The sequence below is a fragment of the Topomyia yanbarensis genome, chromosome 2 (assembly GCF_030247195.1).
Source record: "Topomyia yanbarensis strain Yona2022 chromosome 2, ASM3024719v1, whole genome shotgun sequence".
In the NCBI taxonomy this organism is placed as follows: Eukaryota; Metazoa; Arthropoda; class Insecta; order Diptera; family Culicidae; genus Topomyia; species Topomyia yanbarensis.
The window spans coordinates 137,549,020-137,561,857 of NC_080671.1; the positions used below are offsets into that span (position 1 = coordinate 137,549,020).

General features: G+C 40.4%; 2 protein-coding genes across 4 annotated transcripts; one reads left to right on the forward strand and one right to left on the reverse strand.

Moving 5' to 3' along the window:
- Positions 1-647: 647 nt before the first annotated feature.
- Positions 648-3,199, reverse strand: LOC131681502 (cysteine-rich with EGF-like domain protein 2). 2 transcript variants are annotated; one of them, XM_058962314.1, is made up of 5 exons: positions 3,083-3,199; positions 2,185-2,914; positions 1,985-2,122; positions 1,827-1,922; positions 648-893 (listed from the first exon to the last, which is right to left on the reverse strand). In XM_058962314.1, the coding sequence occupies exons 2-5, from the start codon at positions 2,870-2,872 to the stop codon at positions 808-810; spliced, it is 1,008 nt and encodes a 335-aa protein (XP_058818297.1). In that variant the 5' UTR covers positions 2,873-2,914; positions 3,083-3,199; the 3' UTR covers positions 648-807. The 2 variants fall into 2 exon arrangements, with proteins under 2 accessions (XP_058818297.1, XP_058818296.1); XM_058962313.1 differs by lacking the exon at positions 648-893 and adding an exon at positions 933-1,471.
- Positions 3,200-6,428: 3,229 nt separating this feature from the next.
- LOC131686253 (uncharacterized) lies at positions 6,429-8,825 on the forward strand. Of its 2 annotated transcripts, none has more exons than XM_058970519.1 (6): positions 6,429-6,496; positions 6,555-6,664; positions 6,725-7,398; positions 7,447-8,262; positions 8,323-8,430; positions 8,712-8,825. In XM_058970519.1, exons 1-6 carry the CDS (start codon positions 6,432-6,434, stop codon positions 8,745-8,747), a joined length of 1,809 nt encoding a protein of 602 aa, XP_058826502.1. In that variant the 5' UTR covers positions 6,429-6,431; the 3' UTR covers positions 8,748-8,825. The 2 variants fall into 2 exon arrangements, with proteins under 2 accessions (XP_058826502.1, XP_058826503.1); XM_058970520.1 differs by having other exon boundaries at positions 7,456-8,262.
- The last annotated feature ends 4,013 nt before the right edge of the window (positions 8,826-12,838 follow it).

Consider the following 12,838-nt stretch of genomic DNA (forward strand, 5'->3'; position numbering starts at 1 on the left):
AACGAAGAACGATAAAGTATTTCCCTTGAAAAAGGCCATAACCAGTGGCCGAAACGTCGGGCAGTATAAATCACCCGTTCTGATTAATCAGACCGTAAAAGCCGAAAATCCTATAAATTAAAATTTAAAATAAAGAAATATTTTGACAGTCTGGATTTGACACATCGAATTTCACGACAAATGATGCTCTGTCAGAAAAAATTAATACATATTTTCCCGGTTTTCCCGCAGGGTTATTTTAATTTGATATAAACACCATCCAATGCATATAGTTTTTTTTCATTTTGCGTGTTGTCTTGATAGGCCAGATGTAAACAACCGCAGTTTTCCTATGTATGGTTGCCAAGTTTACATAAGATTTATTTAAAAAAACAAAAAATCGTTTTTAAGTATTACAACGATTTTTTTTTAAATAATGTTATATTATGTATATTGGACCTAAAATCTATCGAATAGTACGGAAAACTATATATATCTTAATGACCCAATTGGGAAAACCGTGCTAATTGCGAAAACCGTGCAAAATAACCTTAGAGTATTACTATCGTCACAATTATGCTGCCTGTGATAGAGAGGAAGCCAACTCCCATACTTAATTAGTTCACAGAAAAGCTTTCTTCAAACTAGACCAGATACATTAACAGCCATTTAAAATGTTAAATTGAAATCTATCAAATAAATTGGTCTAAATCACACTGTCAAATAAACGTATCGACATATGAATCACTTGACCCACCAGAGTGAGCCGACAGTCACAACTTTAATTCTCTAATATGTAATAATTACCATCAGTCAGCTGGTTCGGAGTTAAAGTTCATCGTTTGCTTTATTTTTGTCTGTCCTTCCCTCATCGGAAATATCATCAGATTGGTGTTGGGTCTCTTTGGTAATAACTGGAATGAACGAACATTATGAGTAATATACGTCAGGACTCATTTTGAATCGATATCGTTTATTAGTCTACACATTTCCGTTATCAACTATGATAGGCTACATACTGATTGGAATCAGTTTGGTTGGATCGACTTTGAATTGTCTCTTTGTTGCGCTAATTACTTCTATCACACGCGGTACACAGCTCTGTTAAAAAAAACAGTGCTTGTCAAACTAACTTCACGCAACATTTTTTTCTGGCTCGTAATTAGTTCATATGGTATCGAAACAACCCTAACTAATCTAGTTCCTGACTTAGAGACGCTTAGATGCTCGCACCGTCGTATGCAATTGAAGAAATCAACCTACTGCTGCTGCAGAATGTCATCGAGTATCTTTGGTGAGGGAGCTGGGGTGCCTTGCGGGCTGGTATTTAGCCAGTATTCGGACACCGAGATGTAGACGGCAACGGCCAAACCAACGAGAGCTGCTAGCCACGTCGAACTCTGAAGTACGATACAAGTTGCTATACATAAGCCCAGATACGTGAGATATCGGGTAAAGTTGACATACTGGTTGCGTTTCTCGTTCGATGTATCTGAGATACAATATGGACGGTTTAATCATGTTCAACAAATGCAATAGATGTATGTTTAAAGCAGGAATGCCACTAATTAATGAATCAAACGGAATTTTAACGAAAATCATAAAAAAGAATATAGTATTTCTCCAAATATGCCAGGATATTTTTATGGCAAACACGCATTACATAATTGAGGATCGTACTCCTTACATTTTCTAACGTTGTAGTTTATATTCAAAAAGTTTTCCTTACATTTAAGGACAGCGAACTGGGATTAGGACAAATTGTAGGGAAACACTAAATTATAATGCAACTAGCACAACCAAGAATAAATGCAAAGCATGTCTTAAATATTATGGGCCAAACTTACCAGTGCACATGCCGTCTCTCAACTCAAAGCCATCGGCACAGCTCTTGCACATATCTGGTCCATCTCCATCGCAACCGTCGCAGGATTTATCACATTCTGCAAAACATAACATATAACAATGTCAACCTGCGCACTACCTTATGTCTGAATGATCCTACCAAGACAACTAAACGATCCCTCGTTGTTCACGCAAAACTGATGCTTAGTGCAGGTATTGGCCGTGATGCACTCATTAATATCCGTGCATCCACCTCGCTGACTGTCCATGAGCCACCCACTCCGGCAAACGCGACAAGCTGATCAAATGTAAAGCAATATCAGTTCTCTGTCAAATTCCCCCGTTAAAAACAATACTCACCATTCGGTCCCGCTCCGGTGCAACCTCCGGTCGCGCAAGCTTTATGACACTTGGTGCAGAGCAGCTTCTCTGTGTCCCGAAACGCCTCGTAGAACTCCAAGTCACAGCTTTCGCAGTTGTCACCAGCGTATCCCTCATCACATACACATTTGCCGTTTCCCTTCCTAGTCCCATTCCCTTTGCATTTTCCATTACCGAAGCAACTGGGACACGGTTCGCATGCTGGACCGAAGAATCCATCAAGACAGCAAACTTTGGCCTGCTCAACGCAGAGCCACAAATGCAGTTCTGGTTGATGGCTTTGGTGTACCTTCCACCACTCTTCGATTAGTGATTCATATTCCTCGGCCAATTGATGACACTGGTCCTCTCCACGGGATACATCCCGGCAGAGGCTTTCCTGAATTTCAACCAGGCGGAGTTCACTTGTTTTGTAACTACCGAGCCGATCTTCTTCCCAAGCAGCATCGCCACCTTCGTGCTTGGACCGCTCGGTTCGTTTCATACCATCGCGAAAAGAGTTTACCAACACCGAGCATGCTTTACAGGGCGGAAGTTTTTCCGACTTTTGCCGTTCTTTTTTTGTGGACAGCAAATTTGGAACCGACTGAGGTATATCGGCACCGTTTTGGGTAATGATGGATAGGAACAACAGGAGTGTAGAAACTAACAGGCTCTTTTTCCTCATTCCTTTTGGAAGTATCACTTTTACTTGCGGTCAACAGAATATCTGAAAAATCAATAACACGTCAGTGTTAGAGGTGTAAACTCAAGTGCAACTGTGTTACAATATCTTTGAATCTTCTTTTAAACTACAGAATAATTTCCCAAAATTGCAAAATAAAAGTATAAAGTTATTTGAAAAAGGTTCTTATTCATGAATATGCTAAATAGTTACCTTAAATTTTAGGAATTGTCTCCAGTGATCTGTTTTTGAAAGATTTGGATAGAATGTTCAGCGGCAAAACGACAACAATGCACACATACACAGAACATTTCAACTGACGTGTACTTCCGTCCCACTGTTAAATGATTTTAACACTGATGATATAAAAAGGTGTGCGCATTTATCTTTACAGGCGGGGCCCATATTATTGGCTCGAATCAAAACTCGTCGAAATGTTAATTGACGAGAGGTTCCGGAATGTTCATTTGTGTTTACGTTTTGCTAGCGTTGCCAATTTTATTTTGCTTCCGCCACCCAATGTGGCTACGCCCCGGTCAAAAAAAATGCGGACGAACATGGTCAGGCGACTTAAACAGTTTGACGTTTGAATAAACTCGCCTGTGCTAATTGCCCCTAGGAACAAATGCAATTTGCCAAAGAGAATAGTGAAAGAGACGAAGAGTGAAAATCAATCAAAACGGCAACACTCCCTTTATGATGATTTCAACACTAGAATTTTGGCAACCGCTTCCACCGGCAGCACTTTAAATGACTCCTATTATATTTTGAAAACAAACCGTATGTCGATCGTTGGATTTGTTTATCAAACGATGCGCATTTCGAAACAAAGTCATGAAATAATTTTAAAGCTAGTTTTTACTCATACATATACTCTAGAATGCACCTCACAATCACGATTGGACCAAATTCTGACGAAAATTGAAATTTATTTTTTGATAGATGTACAATACTTATCTCCTCCAACTGAGGCGTGAGTAATGTTTATTTACATTGCACGATTGGTCTGCTCAATAAGGTATTTTTGGCTTCACACTATTCGTCTCTTTCCCTATTCTCTTTGCAATTTGCGAATGCGATTTAAAGGCAATTTCAACACTTAGACAAATTTTCTGGCGGCTGAAATGGACTTGGTTGTTTTTGCGTTTTTCAAACATGGCGGTTCATGTTTGGCTTAAGCTTAAAATTGTTTTTTAAACAATTCGCGTGTTATCGCTTGTATTTTGTTTGTCTATTGCACTTCATTTAGCCAACGAATGTGGAAAATTGTGGAATCATGTGTAAGTATAGTGGAACAAGATCTCTAACCTAAAGTCTTAATAAAAGTAATATTATGGTAAGTTTTGGTGTGCAATACCAATTTCACCATTGATTCTTCCTATAATTTTGTGGTGATTACCTAGTGTACTGATAAGTTTCTGTGAGTAGATAATGAATCCGAAAATAAGTATTATTTGTAATTTTCATATTAGGCAATTAAGGGCGATTAAATGGCACGTTCCGTGTTCCGTAACCAACCAATTTTGGACCTCTTGAGGAAGTGAAATTACGTAAACGTCAAAAAATATTTGCTTGCCTATGTTTTTTAATGCAATACATGCACGAGTCTGCTCCAAAATTACTGTTCTTGAAAGGAAACTGTCAATGGATGTTTTTTACATTGACATAAATTCGAAAATGACATTTCTTCACAGCATGAATTTTTCACATTTCGGACCCTTCCACACTAATTTGGACAGTGTTCCAAGCATATTTTGGACACACTGAATGTGACTGAATATATTTTGGAAACAGTTTTTGCTATTAAACTGACCTACTGACTCATTCTCTTTGCAGTATATTTAATGCATGAAAGAAGAACATAAGCAAATCAGTGACTGCCAATTAAAAATGGCACATTAATCTTTATGTGGAAGGCTGACTGCATGAAGTATTTTTTTAGTTCTATCATTTTGAGAAATAGAAAATCTATCGGTACAATTAGGTTACTGCAGACTTAACAAAGCAGCATTAAATGTTATGCAATAGAGTTAACAATAACATATTTCGTGTAACAATTCATCTGTAGCAGTATTATGGAGTAACATCCTCAAGTGGATGATAAATCAAGGTTCAAAGTTCGTCAGGAATCTTCTTGTACTAAATATCAATTTTTAATTCTTTTATTTACGAGGTGGTTCCTTGTTAGAATTAGAGATGAACTAATGATATTGAAACTTAATAGACAACCCAAGGAATGCAATTGGTGCATCAAACCAAACAAATGCAGAGAAACTTGGCAGTGTAGGAGGCAAATACATTAACAGGGTCCAAAATATGTAGGGGTCCAAATTAGGTTGGTTACCCTATTAGAAACCACTATGTTTTACACCCTTTTCGCAAGACTCATCATCTTAAAAAATGAAGGTTTTCCTTCATTTTCATAAACAATTATCAACGAATTGATCGATGATTTGGCGCTTAAAACTTATTTTTTTACCAATGTTTACAAAAAATATATGCACTGCGACAGAACAAAATCAAATCAGTAACATTTCGCTTCCAGCGCTATCTGTGAGCGGTTTCAATGTAGAATCGCCAATAGCGTAAAACTTGCTCCCAGGTGGCGAAATCGTTAGAGTTCAACGGAGTCAGGGTGGCCAGATGGAATTCCTTAATATCGGTAAATTCACTAAAAGTTTATCGTTAGTTATCGGTAGGCCGGATCGTTGTCCCAAAAACGTAGTGTTGACATAGAATTGTAAAATACTGAAAACACAGATCTCAGACCAAATCAAACCAAAAAATGAATGTTGATGTAGGATGTGTCCAAAATCCATAAAAATCGGTAGTTTTCGGTAGGAATAAGAAAATATCGGTAGTTTTCCCTAGGTCGTCTGTGAATCGGTAGGGAAGACCAAAATCTGTAGGTCTGGCCACCCTGAACGGAGTGCTGGAGCGTTGCCAGAAAATTTTCATTTCTCATATTAAATTTTAGGAAACTTTCCAGTTAAGCTCAGCAGGAATGCTGGCTGGTTCTAATTCGTATTCCGGCTCCACCTAACGAAAGCTGAACAAGCCTTTAATCTGAGAGAATAAGCTGAACAAGAACTGTTTAAGCTATTATCCAGCTAAATTGTTTGTTGGGCAGTGACGCAACCGGTTCTAGTTAGAGTTCTAGGCCGCAGACCCGCCGTCGGAAGCAAGCGAACCTGTGATCCACTCGTTTGCCCGGCTTACTTAAACATAGGGGCGTAGCCACATTAAGTCGTGGAATCAAAATAAAATTGGCAACGCTAGCAAAAGGTAAACACAAATGAACACTCCGGATGAACCTATCGTCAATTGACATTTCGACGAGTTTTGATTCGAGCCAATAATATGGGCCCCTTATCGTCAATTGTCAATTCGACGAGTTTTGATTCGAGCCAATAATAGTGACCCCAAAACATGACTTTTTATGTTTAGCGTGTGTTCCTTCCTTTTCCGTTATTTTTCAAATTTGTTGGTTTTTTCTCTCTTAATTTTTGTTTATTTCATTTTGAAGAATATGTCTTACGCGCGCGATGTTTTTAAGAAATTGATGTGTAAACCGAAACCTACAAGGAAAACCGATATTCTCAACGATCGAGAATTTAAACGACTTGTGTAAGTTTTATTTTACAGCAACTCCAGAATGACCTCAATTACGTTTTGATTTCTTCAGTTCAACAACCCATGAAGATTATTTAGCTCAGAACTACAACTGTTCGCAGCTAAATAAGTTGTGCTCATCGGAAAAGGATCATCTTCAGATTTACTATGAATATTTGGAAAGTAGGTTTAATGACCCTATTTGGTTCTACTGGTGGCCCTATTGTTGCTTCACTTTTTCAGAAAGGATTGAGCGTAATCAAAAGCGCATAAGAAGCAAGCATACCAAGAAGTCACCGACTGTCATTATCAGGAACATTCCTGCTCCCGAGGAAATACCGGTTGAGGGAGCGGCTCCGCCCGTCGCTGAAGTTTCGGATGCGGGTAGGTCCCTACCGGTGGTAGAAGATGTTGAGATTGGAATTGTAAGAAATCCGAATGATGAACAATCTCCGAAAGGTGTACGAGATATCGAACAAAATTTGGAAGATTTGAATGTTTCCTTGGCACAAGTTGAATTATCCCAGGTTATGCCTCCAAAGGAACTACTTATCGAAGACGTTCCGCTTCCCGCGCCACAAGTGCATCCAATGTTGGAAGGGATAGATGAAGATTTAGAGTCTCTGCCTTTGTCAGATCCTCAGGTCAGGGCTCAAATTCTGAATGAATTTCCAAGCCTTCGCCCCGGAGAGCACAATGGACGGTTTGAGGAGTTTGAGGAACTTCCAATGTCTGAGGAAAGGGCACTACTAATGCCACCCCCATTGGATGGTGGTCTTAAAGCCAGTACTCCGATTTCGTCGATTCCTACTGCAAATATCCGACGAAAGGTTCCCGTTGAGAAAAGTCGTCTCGAAACTGCGGATTTGAGCGCGATCAACGATCCTACTCCATTGAAACCGAGTAATGCACAAGAGGTAGACATGCTTTTAAAGGAAAAAAAAATGTTTTCATATTTGATTTAGTCGTTACAGATTGCCGAGCTTATGGAAGGCCATGCAGTTGAACAAGAAATCGCAAGCAATCAACAGGTAGAAGTCGTTACTGAAAAGGAAACGCAAGAATCCGTTCAACGTGTTCCGTCTGTGGAAAGTGTCCACATCTCCGAGCCTATGGATGTGGTTCCATCGACGCCACAGGAAGAACCAATCAGAAGAGTACCAGCTCCTGTTGATCAACCTACTACGTCCGATTCTTCCATAGGTCGACCAGTGTCCAGCCCCAGGCGAGTGACAAAAACTGTCAAAAAGGTTCGCGTGTATGGTGATTCTATTTCTCTAGACACTAACGAGTTAAGACGTCAGTTTGAAATCTTTGATGATTTAGAAGATTTACGTTGGCTCGATAATGGACGCAATGTGATCAAATCGCTTATGGTAATGCAAAACCATCGTGCGGGTACGCAGATGCGTTCCTCGAACGAACTTCACGGTCCACGTGATTCATTGGTGGCCGAAATCGAGCAGCAACAGATATTGCGCGACAAATCTACAACCTTCGGTGATATCAGTTCCATTCGGGAACAAGCAACGAGTAAGCTTTATACGATTTTGGAAGGTCCTCAAGATGAGGATCGAGGACAACACCTGCTGCAGTCCAAAGCAGCACCCGTTCCAATAGAAGAGATACCATCACTACCGGAAGTACCGATAGTCCAGAGTACCGGCTTGGACATCCAATCGATCGTTCCGAACGCAACAAGTATAGAAACGCCACAGCTAGAGAGTATTTCCGTTACAAACGGAAGAATCGAGCAGGAAACGGTGCATGGCGAAAATATGGTATAAAAGCAGTTTTTTGTACCATTCACTGAAATTCATTGCTTTGTTCATGGTTTTCAGGTCAATGTGGAAACCGTTAGATCTCATCCAGTCGGTTCGAATCCCGTTGATGACAATAGGCCTCCGGAAAAGTCGCAGAGAGACGGGCCATTTGGTTCACATGATAAGGTTAGTGATGGAATATATTCATATTCAAATTGAAAAGCTTCCATGCATTGAGTTTTGCAATTAGAAAATCTAATTTTTGCGATTGATATCACAACCAATTTCATCCAGACGTAAAGATTTCTATATTTCTGACGAAAGATCAAAATTGATCCGATTTATATTTTTGAACTGAGCTCAACTTGTCATGTAAGCCTTTTCCAAAACACTCAAAGATTTGACCGACAAACTAAAAAAAAAACCTTAATTCAAAGGATCATTAATTAATTTTTTTTCACTTGCAGGCTTTAGTATCGGTAAGTACAACATTTATCACATGATATTACACGAAAGATTCAGCATTATACTGCGTTGCGCTGGATATCTTTTACGAACGGATGTGAACGAGAAAATCAAATGAGAGTTGGAATTGATCGAAACACATTCGTTCGAAAAATCCATTCGCCGTAAGTAGAATAAGGCTGTTAGACTAAATTTGTGCGCATCGTTTCATTTATTATCAGATCCTTCAAGTCTTTCTTGCCATGCAGCACGAAGTTCAATTTACCCAACGTAATCGGGTGCTTTTTGAGCGCCTTGCGCTGCTAGTAGGTGCACACGGCTCTAGGAAATTTTCCTGCAGATTCTTCAACAGTTTGATGACACTGCAGAACTGGGGTTTTCTCGAGCTCGGAACTAATGATGAATCGAAAATCAGAACGGTATCGCTGCGGTTTTGAAGGATGCATTTTTAGTATTTCAATGCATTTATAACAGTATTTTAAAAATATACAGATAATTATTTATATTTGACACACAAGTAGCCAATAGTAATATTCTTAAAAACTTTGTGTAGTAGTAAGTTATTATAGTTTTTCTTCTATATTGTTGCACTTGAATAAAGTTTTTTTTTATAAATTTTATCGTCTAGATACAAGTGATGATTCGATTTGTTTAACCCCATGATTTCTTTTTGGGGGACATAAACCTACGATACGCATTTTCAGCAATGACTGCACCCTATCCAGAACATTTGGTCGGTGTTAAGTCAGACCGGACTAAATCGCAAAACATTAAAAAATGAAATAATGATAGCACAGGATAAAGAATATCGTCAGCTACATTCGATTGTTGCCAGATTTGAAATATGTAACAATAAACAAGAATTACGGCAAAAAATAATTTCCAATCATAATGTAAAGGATGCTACGATTCAATCTTTAAACTCGTTTTTCTCGAAAAAAATATTTTGTCACTTAGTCCAGTCTGACTTAACACCGACCATTTGTTTTAAAAATCCGTCTTAATGAAGAATGAGACCGGAAATCGGGAAATTTTATTCATTTAACGATAACAGCGATATTGTGCAATTGGGTTGTCTCACCAACCTACAAGTACAAGTACAGTGTGTCATAGTAGGCGTGCTCTCGGCTGTGATAGGTCGTCTTTTTCTTCTGCTCTCGGTTTTGTGACTTACGTGCCAAAAGAAAATAGTGCGTTTTTATACACGGCAATATTGCTTTGTCGGCTAATCGTAAGTTGATCGTCGGTGATCCATTGTACTTGGACAGTTTTGTTTAAGTGTGTCCCAGGCAACTACCGGAACGATTCCTACCGTTACTCACAGAAGAAGAAGGGCCAGCAAGCAAATAGTTTTTAGTTTTTGTTGCTGCTGCTGTACGAAGTGTGAATTCAACTGAAGTACCACTATTATTTTATTGCTGATGACGGGCCCTTTACGAAGGAGTACAGAGTATATGTACTAACAAATCGGTTGGAAATCTGCGGAGTCGATTCCAATTCGATGTTGAATTGCGAGGATCTACTGGTCACATGGGGTTGGCTTTTTCAAAGACCCCATGCTCCTGCCAGTGAAGGTAATGGAGCGCAAACGCTTGGATTCCGCATCAGTCGCAACTGTCAGAAAGAGGAAATATGTCAACTCAGACTCTGATCGGGTGATCTTTGCCGAGTCTTCCTTACCCAACTATCTCCTCTTTGTCAATGTTCGTCTACCTGTTCGCCCTCTTGTATCGCGAGTCATGAACTGCATTAATTGCAACGCCATTGGATGAGGGAGGCAGAGTTAGCTTCCCGCGTATAGTGTTTGTTTATTTGTAGTATTTTTCATGGTTTAACTATAATTAGTGTATCTAGTCATTGCGCATTTTGTTGATAAACTACGTGTCTACAGTTTAAGCGTGAAAGATTTGTGAATCGTACATTTTCCACTTGCCGTAGTGCATTTGTTTTGTTTCGCGAAATGCTGCTGTTTGTTTTTGCCTGCTCCAGTTGCTTATTATAGCGACAGCACCGCAGCGATATGGAGAAGAAGAAAGAGGAAGAGTGCAAACGTGATATCTGCGACCTTGAACCTATCTGCTGTGGTTTTTGTGAGTCGTATTTTCACATTAGCCAACAATGCTGTGGTGTTAACGCTCGTCTTCTGAAGGAAGCGCTTGTAGCTGGGAAGGCACTGTTTATTTGCCCCCCCCCCCCCATGTAGGACTGAGTTGAACGGCCGTTCAATTCGGTCTTATATTGCCGACACCAATAACGATCAACCGCCGCTAGCTGATTTGCCTGGGCAAGTGCAGCAACTTTTTGATGTTGTCGCTGATTTGAGCAGGAAAATAGATGACTTTGCTGGTAAGTCACAACAGATAAAAACTATCTCTGGGTCGCCAGCTTGGCCCCGACTGGGTGTAAAACGCCGCTGGGAAGACCGCAGGCCAGATATTGTGACACCTGCTGCTAGTGGAACTAAGCCAATTGATCTAAGCGATTTGTCAGTGCCGTCTATCGTGCAAGCTGCTTCACTGGAAAAGTTCTGGTTGTATCTGTCCGGTTTAAACCTGCTAATTACCGACAATGATATACAGCAGGTGGTATCACGTTGCCTTAACTCGTCGGACCCTGATGTCGTTGTTCGCTTGGTTCCCAAAGGAAAAGATATCACCAACTTGACATTTGTGTCCTACAAAGTTGGGCTTGATCCCGGATTGAAGGATTTAGCATTGGATCCTGCGTCATGGCCGACTGGAATGCGGTTCCGTGAATTCATTATGCTGCCAAAAAACTGACTCCCTCGGCCGGGTTAGCTGTTCCCTGCCTCGCTACTTCCACCGTCCCCGGACAATGTGCACCACGTGCAGTTGACGATACGAGTGTATTATCAAAATACGAGAGGATTAGGAACGAAGGTCGACGATGTATATTTGGCTGTTATGGATGGAAATTATGACGTTTATGTTCTTACTGAAACCTGGTTGAATGATAAAATTAACTGTGCAGCTATTTGGCGATTCATTCACTGTGTACCGAGTTGATCGCAATACCACTAACAATACCCGCTCGCGTGGCGGTGGGGTTCTTGTGGCTGTTTCGAAGATTCTCGTCTCTTGTCGGATTGCGGAAGGAAGATTCTCTTCCATTAAGAGTGTCTGGGTGAAACTTAGCAGAGCATCTAGAAACTGTTTCATAGGAGCTGCCTACATACCTCCGGAAAAGCAACATGACTGTAATATTGTGCAGTTTCATCTTGATGCCGTGGAATACGTCTGTTCTATCGCAGATTCTAGTGACGAATTGTTCCTGTTTGGAGATTTCAACCAACCCGGGCTCATTTGGACTCCATCTGGTCACGATTTTGCATTCCCCGACCTGCTTCGGCCACCACTCCTGCGAGTCGTCTCTTAATTGACGGAATAGCCTTTCATGGACTGAAACAGGTTAGTCTAATTTCCAATCATCAGTCCCGCTTTTTGGACCTAGTTTTTGTCAGTGAAAGTGCAGTACGTGAATGTTCTGTTGTGGAGGCGCCCGAAATTTTAGTACCCCTTGACAATCACCATCCTGCTTTGGAAGTTTTGCTGAAGTTCCGCCGATGTCTTCGTTACGAGGACGAACTGACTCTTGATAAATTCAATTTTCGCAAGACAGATTATTCCGCTCTTCGACGCTCTCTAATGCGGATCAACTGGAATGAGTTGCAACATTTTGCAAATGTCGACGATGCTGTAACTCACTACAACTGTTTACTTCTGGAATGTGTTGCAGCTTCAGTCCCGAAATATCAACCTACCAAGAAATCACCTTGGTCCAATGGAACTCTACGCAGACTAAAACGCTTGCGTAGTAAAGGACTTCGTGCTTTTACTAATCGACGTTGTACTTTATCGAAGCGATTTTTTCCGCTCGCTAGTAACGATTACCGCAGTTATAACAAGTTTCTTTATAGACGTTACGTAAATCGCATACAACTGAACTTACGTCGAAACCCCAAGGGATTCTGGTCGTTTGTTAACACTAAGAGGAAGGAAACTGGTCTCCCATCTTAAAAATGTTTCTCAACAACGATGCAGCTTTTTCTGCTGTTTTGCACAGCCCTTTTCGAGCGTCTTCTCTCAAGATTCGGCATCGCCTGAGGTAA

Bases quoted from the DNA above. Each gene is read 5' to 3' on its own strand.
- LOC131681502 (XM_058962313.1), bottom strand. From the start codon at position 2,872: ATGAGGAAAAAGAGCCTGTTAGTTTCTACACTCCTGTTGTTCCTATCC. The intron at 2,123-2,184 runs GTGAGTATTGTT...ACATTTGATCAG, and splicing joins CACCGGAGCGGGACCGAATG to CTTGTCGCGTTTGCCGGAGT. The intron at 1,472-1,826 runs GTAAGTTTGGCC...ATTGTATCTCAG, and splicing joins GAGAGACGGCATGTGCACTG to ATACATCGAACGAGAAACGC.
- LOC131686253 (XM_058970519.1), top strand. From the start codon at position 6,432: ATGTGTAAACCGAAACCTACAAGGAAAACCGATATTCTCAACGATCGA. The intron at 7,399-7,446 runs GTAGACATGCTT...TATTTGATTTAG, and splicing joins AACCGAGTAATGCACAAGAG to TCGTTACAGATTGCCGAGCT. The intron at 8,263-8,322 runs GTATAAAAGCAG...CATGGTTTTCAG, and splicing joins CGGTGCATGGCGAAAATATG to GTCAATGTGGAAACCGTTAG.